The sequence below is a fragment of the Corapipo altera genome, unplaced genomic scaffold (assembly GCF_003945725.1).
Source record: "Corapipo altera isolate COAL_440 unplaced genomic scaffold, ASM394572v1 46, whole genome shotgun sequence".
NCBI lineage: Eukaryota > Metazoa > Chordata > Aves > Passeriformes > Pipridae > Corapipo > Corapipo altera.
The window spans coordinates 4,493,695-4,506,403 of record NW_020884883.1 but is presented as its reverse complement, the minus strand read 5'-3'; the positions used below and the strand labels follow the sequence as shown (position 1 = coordinate 4,506,403).

The following is a 12,709-nucleotide window of genomic DNA, read 5'->3' as shown; positions in this document are numbered from 1 at the left end:
TACTTCATCTTCCTTCAGAACGCATACAACAAAAATGAAAAAAATCCCCCAGTAATTAGGGAGTGGTATGTATACTAAATATATATGGGAATGAGATGTATCACAAGAGAATATGTCTCTGTAAGATTGAAACTGAAAGTACTAAGCTCCTCAATTCTTACAAGAAAAATATATCTGTGAGTGCTTGATCCTGGTCCAGCAGCCAACCATCCACACTGCCACTCACTCCACCACCCTTCTCCAAAGGCACAGCACATAGAATATTAAGAACAAAAAACCTCTTGAGCTGAAAAAAAAGCAGTTTAATAAGTAAAGAGAAGATGAAAAACCCCCAACAAACCAAACCACAACAAAACAAGAGATGCAAAGGCAACCACTCAGCATATTTCACAAGCAGAATGATGTCCTGTCAGTCTCCAAGCAAAGGCTAGCTCCCCTCAAGCCCCCTCTGCTTTGTTTTTATTGCTGAGCAATGATGTCACGTGGCATGGAATGGTCAATTTGGTCAATTTGGGTCACTGGCCCTGGTTGTGCCTCCTCTCAACTTCTTGCCTACCCCTTGGCCTATTCACTGAGTGGGAGCAGAGTAAGAAAAAGAGAAGGCCTTGATGGTGCACAAGCACTGGTCGGCAACCACCAAAATACTGGTATGCTATTAAAATTGCTTGAGTCACAAACAAAAACACAGCACCATATAGATTACTATGAAGAAAATTAGCTCCATCTCATCTAGACCCAGTACAACATCTGAAGGTGTTTTACTTCCAAGAATTCTCAAAATGCACATGCTACTGTTTTGTGAACTATAATCCCTTGGGATTTCTCCATCTAATGGGTGAAGTGGACAGCACAGGAGCGAACTGCTTCAAACTATCAGGGTGGTAACTGAAGTCAGAGGTTTAAACGTTCTATCTTCTTTCACTTATCCTTAACATTTTAGAATATTGATATTAAGTTGACGACGTGTTGATATCTAAATGTGCACACTGAGATTCGTTCACTTAATTCACAGGAGAACTTCTAAGCCTTGAATGGCTGGGATGGATTGGGAAAGGTTGGACAACATGAACTGGTCAGTTGAAGTAGGGAGGAAGAAAGTGATGGAGGAAGTGATGAGAGACTAAATAAAACAGAATTAAGAATTCAAACAAAGTCTATGGAAGAACTTAAAACTTTTCTGGATAATTTATTATTATTCACCTGTGATGCTTTAACACAAAGTGTGGGAGAGGAGCTGCCAAGTGGTTTAGGAGATTAACTGCACTAACTTAAAGCAGAAAATCTGTCCTACTAAAAAATAATGATTTTCAGGTCATTTTTAGGAAATGGGTAACAAATTTGGTACAGACCAAGAAAGGTTTTAACATGAATTTCTAATACCTCCTGGTAGTTGATGACCTGTACGGTTGATGCTTCAATAGAGATTCCAATTATCGCCTTAATACGTATTAGAAGCAAATAAAAAGAACATAAAGAACATGGAAAATAACAACAGTGAATGAACTCCTGTTCTGATACATATGGACTATTTGGCCCACAACAACTGGGAGATTTGAGGCACTCCTACCACATGGAATGATGTCTAGGAAAAGCTTATGTATGCTGTGATGTGTTAAAGTTTTCTCAAGCATATTAATTATTGATGCTTTATTAAACTTCAATTTTGCTTTCGTCTTTCCTGAAGTTCAGTAAAATCACCTCTGACATCCTATTCCACAGTTACTTTAGGAACCATCAGTTATGTCTCTGAGTTGCAAAAAAATTCTATGATCAAAAATGCATTTTACCATGTACTTTGCCAGAATATCTTGTCAATATGAGTTTCTGCATGACAGTGATACACGTGTCTATATGACATGATAGCACAGTCATGATGATTGTGCATGGTGTTACCATTTATAATGAAAAAGGAGAGTTAGATGACAATATTAGAATTTGCGAATATAGATGTATTCTATAAGAGATACAGAACCAAATGTAGTACCTTCAAAGTTAATTCAACTAACGCTAAGATTAACCTTTGTACTAGTTGCAGATGCTCACTGAATTCCCAAGACACAACAGATTACAGAAATGTATTTGTAGGAGCTTTACTTTATCTTTGTAGTCACCATGCATGTCATTAATCTTAAGAGAGGATGAACTGCACAGAAGATGAACTTTTTAATGACTGTCATATCTCCACTCAAATAATTCTTATAAAGCCAACAGCCCACCTCAAAACACTTGTACAGCTAACTAACCCAGTGCTTCCCCTTTTAGATTACAAACCTTAATTTATCTGTTCCAGTTTTGTACCTCGAGATTCGAGCCATCGACAAAGGAACTGATAAGGTGTCTAGCCAGCGCTTCTCATATTTTGGTTCATTAGCTATGGGTGAAGAAGGTGATGATGGGGCCTGTGCAGAATAAATGAGAAAGAGTAAGACCAGTTTATATGACAATACAGTGAAAAAGTCATGAATATGCATCTCTGGCTCTGTTTGTCTCAGAAGTGAATAATCATAGCAATGAAAATATTCAAGAAACTCAGGATTTGGTAGAGAAATAAAAAGAATCATTCATGTAGAAAGGAATGCAACCCATCTTGATATTTTGCTTGTGATGCTAATTTTAATAGCTGCTACTAAGAAGGAAACAGTTTTCAGTCATAAATGCCCTGAATTTTCTCTAAATGTGACATAAAATACATTCTTAGTTAAATTAATTTGGTCTGTACATATCTTCTACATGCCTCAAAAAAATCATCAGAGAAACGGAGACAAATAATATCCTAATTAAATACTACATTAGAGGATTTATTTGTGCATTGTGGCTTTCATCCATTGTATTATTTAACAGTAGATTTAAAATTCTGATTCCTGAGTTATCTATAATTATCTATCTATCTATCTATCCAGATTGATGAATTTTGAAATTTTATCTTTGAAGTTCTCCTTCAAATGCTTCTACTAGAAAGGCAAAACTGATGAAACTATCTAGGCACTAAAGGATGTCCAGATCTCAGAATAGTGACAATATAAATATTTTACAATCTACTCATTTAATGTTACAATTAAATGTGTTCAAATGCAAATTAGGTTAGAAGAATTAGCCTGGATATATATAGTTCTTGATAAAGGGGTCTGTTCAAACCCAACCTAGAGCTTATATACAGACTATTCAGCTTACTCTGACATGTAGCATCTTGTGTACTGCAGGTAAATAGTGCATGAAGGCACCAGGAATGAATCATGACAAAAAGTATTCATGAAATTTTAAAAGTTGGCACAGAACCACTAGCACTAAGATATTCAGGACACTTAAGAGACATATACTTCTTAATTGATATACACTTGCAGAATATGTAGGGTTTTTTTCCTGTGTAATAATTTCCAGAGGTTTACACTATTATATCAGTAACTGAAAGTACGGAAGTATGCCCAAAAAAAAGATGATAACTGGGCTTCTTTGCAAATTATTTCAAAATACTGTTTATGGGTAAAAATCAATTAAATTAGAAACAGATTAGTAAATGCTGGAAACCACTGCTCAGTGTACCAACTGAAATTTATGAGCATGATTATGAGCTTAAAAAATGCTTAATAAATACGCAATAAAATGAGCTAGGAGTTTCTTACAGAATACTTAATAATCATAACTTGAAAACTTTTTATTGGCATTTACAGCCCTGCACTATGACAACTGAGCACGTCACCCTTTTATAAAGATAACAATCATATTAACAGAGAGGCAGCTGAGAAGAACTCAAAGACATAGATATTTACCTTGAAGTTAGGCATTTGTGCTGTCTCTGAATCAAATTTTTTTTTCTCATATTTTACAGCAAACTTTCCAGTTGAAAGGTGGTTATTTTTATATGAGCTCTATATATGCACTGAGTAGTACTTATAAGAGCAAGGAAACTACAGAATGACCCAACTTCAGCTCTGTTATGCCCAGGTGTTCAAAAGCCATAAAACTTACTCAAAATAAAGAGTATTCTGGGAATTGTCTATTTCTTTTTCTTGCCCTTAAGGATTTAAGGATTATTTTTACTCCCTAAAGCTTCTTCTTACAGTCAGCAAGGGCTGATCTTTCTATTTACTCCTTTAAATTAATCAAAAAATAGTGAGTTTCACATTCTAACAGGATGACTGAGACTTAGTGACTGAGGCACACTTTTCTAGTAAATGAAAAATTTGTAATGAATTTGCTGCAGTTGGTAAAAATAAAGAATCTTTTAGACAGCAATAGCTTTCAGGAAGGGAATTTCATTTAGAGAATTTGCAATCCATGGAACAATCCAGCTTTCATTTGATTGAGATCTCCTGGTGTTTTTGCAGTATGAATATTTCATAATCAAGTCCAAAGACTAATTCTGTTTTATAGAATTAGCCAGAAAAGGCTAAGGTGTCTTCAAAGCCCAGCATAAATTTATTAATATCACAGTGAATAACCTGACACATATTAAAGAATTCTGCACAAACTTAAATAATTGACAGAACCACAGGCAATCTGAAGTTGAAAAGGATCAACATAATCTACCATTGTCTGTCTGGAAACTGAAATGTCTAGGAATAAAGCAGAAGATAACAATCAATCATAAATGCTTGATAATGATCACTAAATTTAAACCCAAGATTCAGAAAATAAAGGAACATGAAAATTCCTGCAACACCTTCATCTATTGTTCCCATCCTCTAAACTCTCAAGATATAGAAAACATCTAGACAATTTAAACATACAAATCTGTCTTTTTCTTGTGAACTATTAGCTGTACTTCTTTTAGCAGGTTGTTGAACAATATTCTATGATATTGTATGTGATTTCAGAGCATTTGGTAGCCAAAAACTAATGAGTGGGTCACTTAGGCAATTTAATGCTTTCATTTGGTCTCTTCAATCAAATGCTTTAGTAGGATATCAGTGTAAAGAAAAAATATCTCAATTTAAGTAACAATAAGAAGACGTACATGACAGTTATTTATTAGGTTAATGAATTGAAGGGGAAAAAATGGCCAACACCACTTAATCAAAATCTATTAACCCCAAAGCTATGAAACTGTAGTACAGACATATTTGTGCCAAAATGCTAAACTGTTACAACTTCCATAAAATCATAAAGAAAATAGGGTTTCTCAAAAAAAAATTCAAAGTTTTGATATTTGAAAAATATCCTAGAAGGAGAAATTTATTTCTTTTACCACAGTTCTGTACATTTATGTCTGCAGAAACCCTACTATATGGTCTGAACATTAACAACCAAGTACAGGGAAAGGATACAAAGGGGTCAAACTGATCCAACTTTCAAATGTTATTGCTTATTAAGCCATATTTCACTAACTAGTCTATGGCACAGCATAAAGCTGGGCTGACCCCTGTTCATCTTCTTAAGGACAAAAAAGGGCATAAATATGTCCATAAGGCTATTGCACAGAAACAAAATACTGTCACAGGACCAGCAGTTCATTTTGTTCTATTTAACCTATAATCTATTAACAATTTAATATGTATCCTTTTCAAAACACATGGATAGAAATAAGAAAATGAGGAGGAAGCAATTTAATACAATTTTTTGCAAACAGAGGACTTGCCTCACATATCTTTTAGAGTAGTCCAAAACCGTTAATTAACATGAAAGAAGCATTTGTTAAGGTGTACTTGGATTTTAAAAAACACAGCAGCAGTGCACTATGAGTGGACCCTCAAAGTAACATATGCTGTTTAGTATATAGATTATTGATCTGGACAAGATGGTGAACACCAGACTGACCAAGTTTCCTATGCATAACAAGTAACAAAGGATAATGAAAAGAAAACCAAATGGAAAACAGCTGTGGAAGAAGCTCATTATACTGAATGATTTAGATAAAAGGACTGCTAAAATATAATAGATAAACGTATAGCAATGCACATGAAGGAAGACAATATTAACTTTCCCCATACTGTTATGGGACATGAACAGGCAATTAACACTCAAAATTTAGATCTTGCATTTGTGGGGAAAGGAATTGATTTCTAACAATTAAGTCAACAAAGATTCTTGATAAGAAACTCCTGAGGGAATTATATGACCAAGGTATGTAAAAAGTAAATAAGAGAGCAAGGGATTAGGAAACAGTGTTTCACTTGCCACTTTCACTTAGCAAGCTGGGCTATTGACCAGAAGTTAAAAACAGTAGGATAAAAACAATGAATGAATGGATTAGTCTGTATAACAAACTCTGCTTCAGGAAGCACATATGTCAAAAGTCATTGGAGGTTCAGGAAATATACCCTATATATAATTGTACATATTTCCTCTGATTTTGCATTCTCTTGAGGGCATCTGCTGGCAACAAGCTTTTTGGCTAGATGGTTCTCTGGTCCAACCCAGTGTGCTGAGCTGGCTGACCTTCAAGCCATCTCTCTACTAAACAGCTGCTGCTGCTCATGTTAAAAACTCTCCACTGCATTCCTCCAAAGCACTAAAATAGAGATCATTTCTGCAATCACAGTTTTTATGCTTGGGTTCATTTTATACCTTTGATTTTCTGCAGAAGCCGCCAACAATGTTGCCAATGTACTTGTAACACCCGTCCATTAAGAAATGGATTGAACACAAAAATCTTGTTATTGACAGAACAGTGAACAATAATCAGGTTGTAATAACACATAATCACTACCCACCTGGGACAGATGTGTACTGTTGACCTGGAGGACGATCTGACTCTTGTATCCCATTAGATATCACTGACCTAAGAAGGACAATGTAGGCAAGTGCTTTGTTGTTCTCCTAAACAACTATACAACAACTTATTATGGGGCAACCAAAAAGTCTTCCCAGAAGTAGAATGAGTCCACAAAGTCCTCCACTAAGTGAGAGATCTAATCAGACATGCCTCTATAATTAAGTTTCCACTAAGAACATAAGAAGGAAGGTAAAAGATCCCAGCTGGCTGGGACTGTCAATTTTTCATCTTTTTGTGACATCAAATTTGCAGAGCTGTACTAGTGCCACACCTTGAAAGCAGCCAAAGTGTTATTTTAGTTTGACATACTGCTCTTTTGTTAAACATGGGCTTCAGGAAGGTTGAAGCTGGGTTCATTAATTTGGAATCAGAAATACTCAGGATCACATTACTCATCATGGTTAATCTTGCTTTTAAATATGCTTTTCATCGCATATTACAAACACTATCTGCTTTGTAGAAAGGCAAGTCTTGATGTTCCATCCTTGGAAGTATCCAAGGCCAGGCTGGATGGGGCTTTGACCAGCAACCATCATGAGTGCCAGCATGTGGCATGTGCAGGAAAACAAGGTTATGAGGCACAGGTAGCATGGGTTTAGGAAAGGCAGGTCCTGTTTGACCAGCCTGATCTTCTTTGACAGGGTTACTGGCCTAGTGGATGAGGGAAAGGCTGTGGATGTTGTCTACCTGTACTTCAATAAACTCTTTGACTCTGCCTTTCACAGCATTCTCCTGGAAAAGCTGAGAGCCAATGGCTTGGACAGGTGCACTGCTACCTGCACAAAAAACTGGCTGGAAGGCTGAGCCCAGAGAGTGGTGGTGAATGGTGCTGTCAGCTGGTCACAAGTCATGATCCCCAAGGCTCAGTCCTGTTGCATATCTTTATCAAGGCACCCTCAGTCAGTCTGTAGATGACACCAAGTTGGGTGGGAGTGTTGATCTGCTGGAAGGTAGGAAGGCTCTGCAGAGGGATCTGGATAGGCTGGATTGATGGACCAAACAAGATTTAACAAGACCAAGCGTCAGGTCCTGAACTTGAGTCACAGCAACCCCATGCAGAGCTACAGGCTTGGGGCAGAGTGGCTGGAAAACTGCGTAGTAGAAAAGGACCTGGGGGTGCTGCTTGACAGCCACTGAATGTGAGCCAGCAGAGTGCCCAGGTGGCCAAGAAGGCCAGTGGCTGGAGAAAAGGTGGCCCTGGGGGGGACCTCATCACTCTCTACAACTACCTGAAAGGAGGTTGTAGCCAGGTGGGGATCAGTCTCTTCTCCAAAATAACAAGCAATGGGACAAGAGGAAACAGCCTCAGTTATACCAGTCTTAGTATATATAGTATATATTTTAGGTTTGATATTAGGGAAAATTCCTTCACAGAAAGGGTTGTCAAGCAGCAGAACAGGATGGCCAGGCAAGTGACTGAGTCACTGTCCCTTGGGATATTTAAAAGATGTGTAGACAGAGTGCCTAGAAACCTGGTTTGGTGGTGGACTTGGCCATTCTGGGTTAAGCTTGGGTTGGACTCGATGATCATAGAGGTCTTTTCTAATCCAAATGAGTCTATGATTGCACTATATCATGAAATAAGAATCAAGTGTGATATCCATTAGAAAAAATATAACCTTTTACTGATAATTTGGAATGTATCCATTTTTTGCTTTAGAGGATTTAATATTTCAAAGTACATCATTAAAGTCTTGATCCTGCTCCATAAACCTGTATTTCTACCAAGAACATATAAATGTAAGACATATGACTAATTCTAGATTACTGTCCTTGTTGACATTGGTCCAAAAAGAGATGATAATGATGATGCTGTTATTTATGTCTCAAGGTAATTTTTGCTGTTTCTATTTTACTGAGCATTTCTGAGGATTTCTGAAAAGAATATAAAATATTTCTCTGTCAAATACGTATATGAAAATGGTAGCAACATTAATATATTTGATGTTTATATATTGATATATTTTTCTATAAAAAACAACTCTGAGGCTGAAATCATAGAAACATAGAACCATAGAATATCTCAAGTTGAAAGGGACCCATAAGGATCACTGAGTCCAAATCCCTGCTTCTTGCAGGACTACCTAATACTAAATCAATATGACTAAGAGTGGCTTCCAGATATGCCTAGAACTCTGGAAAGCTAAAATGTCTTGGCATAGCTTCATTTCCTTAAGGAATAACTGAAAACATTGGCCAATAAGTTTCAGTGGATTTTGTTAAAAACTTTAAGATTAGAAAATACTACCTTTCTTGCATCTTTTTGGTGCAAACTGGAGTGCATTTTGTCAAAGCTCCATTACTAAAAATATTACAGCATTCTCAAAAGAAAGCCTTTAATATAATATAATTTTAAAATAGCAAGATTTGTCTTACACTTATTTTGGGGGGAAGAGAATTAGTTACATAATTTCTTGCACCAGCAACCATTCAACTCAGAGTGAATGGGTGTGTTCTCTCTATAGTTTTTAGTCAGGTCAGTGACTGAAATACTTGTATATATTGTATATATATATTACATATATTTTTTTATATAAGTAGGTTAGTTTTTAGTGTATCAATGAACTTATCTGACCTATGTGTGGCTGAGCATTTGCTAACACTTATTGCAGGGACATATAGGAAGCAGAGGCTGTATGATGCTTGGAGAAGAAAACAAGACTGCTCCATATAGCAGTAAAAGAGTCTTACATTACCTTACTTTAATTGTTCAACAACACAAATACCAAATGTTCAGTCAGGAGTAGAGAGAGACATGAGTGAAACTCCTGTGATGCCCAACTAATAAAACAAATTATGGTGATAACTACTGTAAGGAGGAGTCAGAGCTTTCAGCTTGTCTTATAATTCAGAGGGATTTAATTATCATATCAAAATACCCGTGCATCCCTTTGATGCAACATGTATTCAGGAGAGGGTCTATATTTACGTATTTTTAATGGAATTTTTAGATGCAGGTGCACAATTCTGTGACGGCTCTAAGAAGACAGTAATTATCTGCTAAAGTATGCATCATCAAATCATTTAATAGATAAAGGCTTCTATAAGGAAATAAGCTCTTTCAGATGAAGTGACAATTTGGACATGTAATATGATGGCTTCAAAATTCAGTGAAAGTAGCAACTTTTAATTACATGACCCTATTCTACAATAACTTAGTTGACAGACGTTTAATGAAATGGGAGGAAAGTGAAGCCGCATGTGAAACTTCTCCTTCCTATCACAGAAAAGAAACACTTTTAATTCCAATGCTGCATGCTTCTGAAATTTCAATGACTTTATGACATTTAATTTGTTTAATTAATGGGTGAGTTTGCAGAGATTGAGCACCTATATGTGATGTTTGCATGGAGAGCCTGTAGAGCAGTACATGCTAGGGACTTACTGCTCTATTCACTGCAGTAGCTATGCATTTAAATCAATTGGATTACTATTCTACTGGTGAGGAACAAATTAAAAACCTTTCAATTATGTAAGTTTCTCCAGAGGTGATTTACAATGGAAATATTAATGAATATTTCATTACAGTTGTGCTGCTAGGAGCTAACACGTTATTATTTTTTTAATGAACCAACAGGGTACAAGCCTAAGTAAGATATTTTTAGAGAATACATATGGACTATTTGACAGAATCTCCCACCTTTTTCTTTAATTTCTTTCCCTTGGGCTAGTATGTAATTGGTTCCTGAGTAACCTCAACAACCTTGCCTGGAACATCTTCCCAGACATATTATTCCTTTGGGGATAGGGGACAGGGGCCAGAGTAGTTTATATTAAATCTCAGCACGAAAAGCAGGAAGTAATTATGACTCCTCAAAAACTACAATAGCAGTCAGAAATATATAAGAAAATAATAAATATATAAGAAAAATAACGAAAAATACAATGTTGAGATCATTATGGTGTTACGCTATAAATGCAAGTGTACCCAAAATTCAGCTGGTAGAGACAGCTTTTGGCAGCCTTTTATATCCCCAAATTGGGCATCCTGTCCTTGCTTAGAAAAATTAACTCAAGGTTAGGATAAATTTGAGCCTTGACTCTTGCGTCTATCTCTAACTAGAAGCTCAGTAAGAGTCAATTTGTTGCAGGAACTTGTGGAATGGCCATGGATGCAACTTTGTGGGAGAACTCACTACCTCAGTTTTGCTATTTTTCACTACAAGACAGTTACACATGTACCTGAACTGCTGGAGTTCATTGATGCTAACATCAAACATAGAAACAGCTCATCACTACACGCCTCTCTGCTTGCACACTGATCATTACCAGGGCCTGGTATTTGGGACAGTAATCAAACACTAACTCAGGGCAACAGATCTGTCTAGTCTGAGGGGAAAAAAAAAAAAGAAAAACCTTGCTTTCATTTCCTCTAACACTTCAGTTTCTTCATTTAGTCTTCAACCTCATGAATGCTACCCTGTATATTTCCCTCCAAACAAGTACTTCTGATACTCCCTGCTGAAACACATGAAAGAGGGTGGCTCTTTCTGTTCACCATGTTGGCAACAGGTAAGAAATCGCCATAATTTTGTTTTCTCACATTTGCTTATAAGAGAGTTTTAAATTTCTAACTTCTCTTTATAATCTAACTCTGATCTGAAGTGGTGCATTTTGCACCTTTGTATAGACAGAGGAAAAGATAATAAGAGAAAAAAAGAGATTATTTTATCCAAGAATCAAATGCAAATTTAATTCCTGTACAGCTCTCATACTGTACTCCTAAATCATAAGTCAAACAGAAGAGCATCATTCACTACAAAATAACACCACTCCTCAAAACTCATTTATCTATCTGTGCAAATAAAAGGTACTCAATACACTCAGCAGCAATACAGAGCAATACAACTCTCTCTAAAGGCAGATTTTGTGGTGACTAGTCAGATGAATCACTCCCTATAATTCATCAAGTAAGCAAAGGGACTCAAAATAGCTTAATTTGACATGTAATTTAAGAAAAAAAAAGAAACGGATAAGGATAAAGGAAATGACCAATTTCTATCAGAAATTATAAAAAAGTAAATAAATTGGGCTTTATCTCCAAAGCCATTTTCTTTTTGCTGCTACCACAAATTAAAATGAACAAATTCCTAAGAACTAAAAGAACCAATGTATTCATATGCAAGGGCTGTGTATAGGGAAAATATGTACAACTAAAAAATGAAACCAGATGCCTAACAAATGCAAGTTACTTCTTTCTGCTTGGCATAATAGTTCCATTGTGATCCTGTTGTACATTTTTCTGAAAGATAAATAACAAAGCCATAATCTTTTATCTGACCTTTTATCTGACCTTTATTGGTCTTTAACTTCCAGTGAAAACAGACTTGGATTTAGTCCAGCCCCTGCTTAAAAATTCAGGCTTTCTTCCTTGCAGGTGTGTGAATATCAGACTAATTTTCAGTGGTTTAATTGAGCACTTTTTAAACTAGTATTAGATGTCATAAATCAGTAAATATTGTTCAATATCCATTTATTCAGCAGCTAGGTAAGACTTTCTTTGTATTTTCCACACCATAATTCCTTTCATCACCTTTTGTTAAGGCTCTCAGTTAAAAACCAAACAAAAAATCCCCAAACCAAACCTAACGCCATATTTGACTAAAATTCACTGGGAAATTAAACCAGTGTTTAATTTCTGTGCATATGAAATGAACAACCTGATGAATACTAGAAGAAATAAGTCTGCTAAATGGATTAGCAGTGACAGTGTGGATCAATATAACTAAAAGGTAAGACTTTTAGAAATACCTTTTATTTGCTTCATTAATATCATAGTGAAAGTCCCAATCAACTCTAATCAGAATTAGACAAACACATCACTTCTGTACAGCTAAATCGAAATCAAGCAATATCAATCCTCTATATCAAAAGCATTTCCTTACAGTTCTATAATAGTGGAACAGGAAGATGTTATTTAAAGGGCTCTTTGCAGCTTCTACTGCTATGATTTCTGACAGGTGCAGTCAGAAACAGAAAATTTGGATTATTTTTCCC

At 36.0% G+C, this 12,709-nt stretch overlaps 1 protein-coding gene across 1 annotated transcript in view; it reads right to left on the bottom strand.

Moving 5' to 3' along the window:
* The window catches only part of SNTG2 (syntrophin gamma 2), a 152,992-nt gene that overhangs the window by 56,481 nt on the left and 83,802 nt on the right, over positions 1-12,709 (bottom strand). The window contains exon 9 of the mRNA XM_027641128.1: positions 2,272-2,399. Coding sequence (XP_027496929.1) covers positions 2,272-2,399 — 128 coding nt within the window. The remainder of the gene's footprint in view (positions 1-2,271; positions 2,400-12,709) is intronic.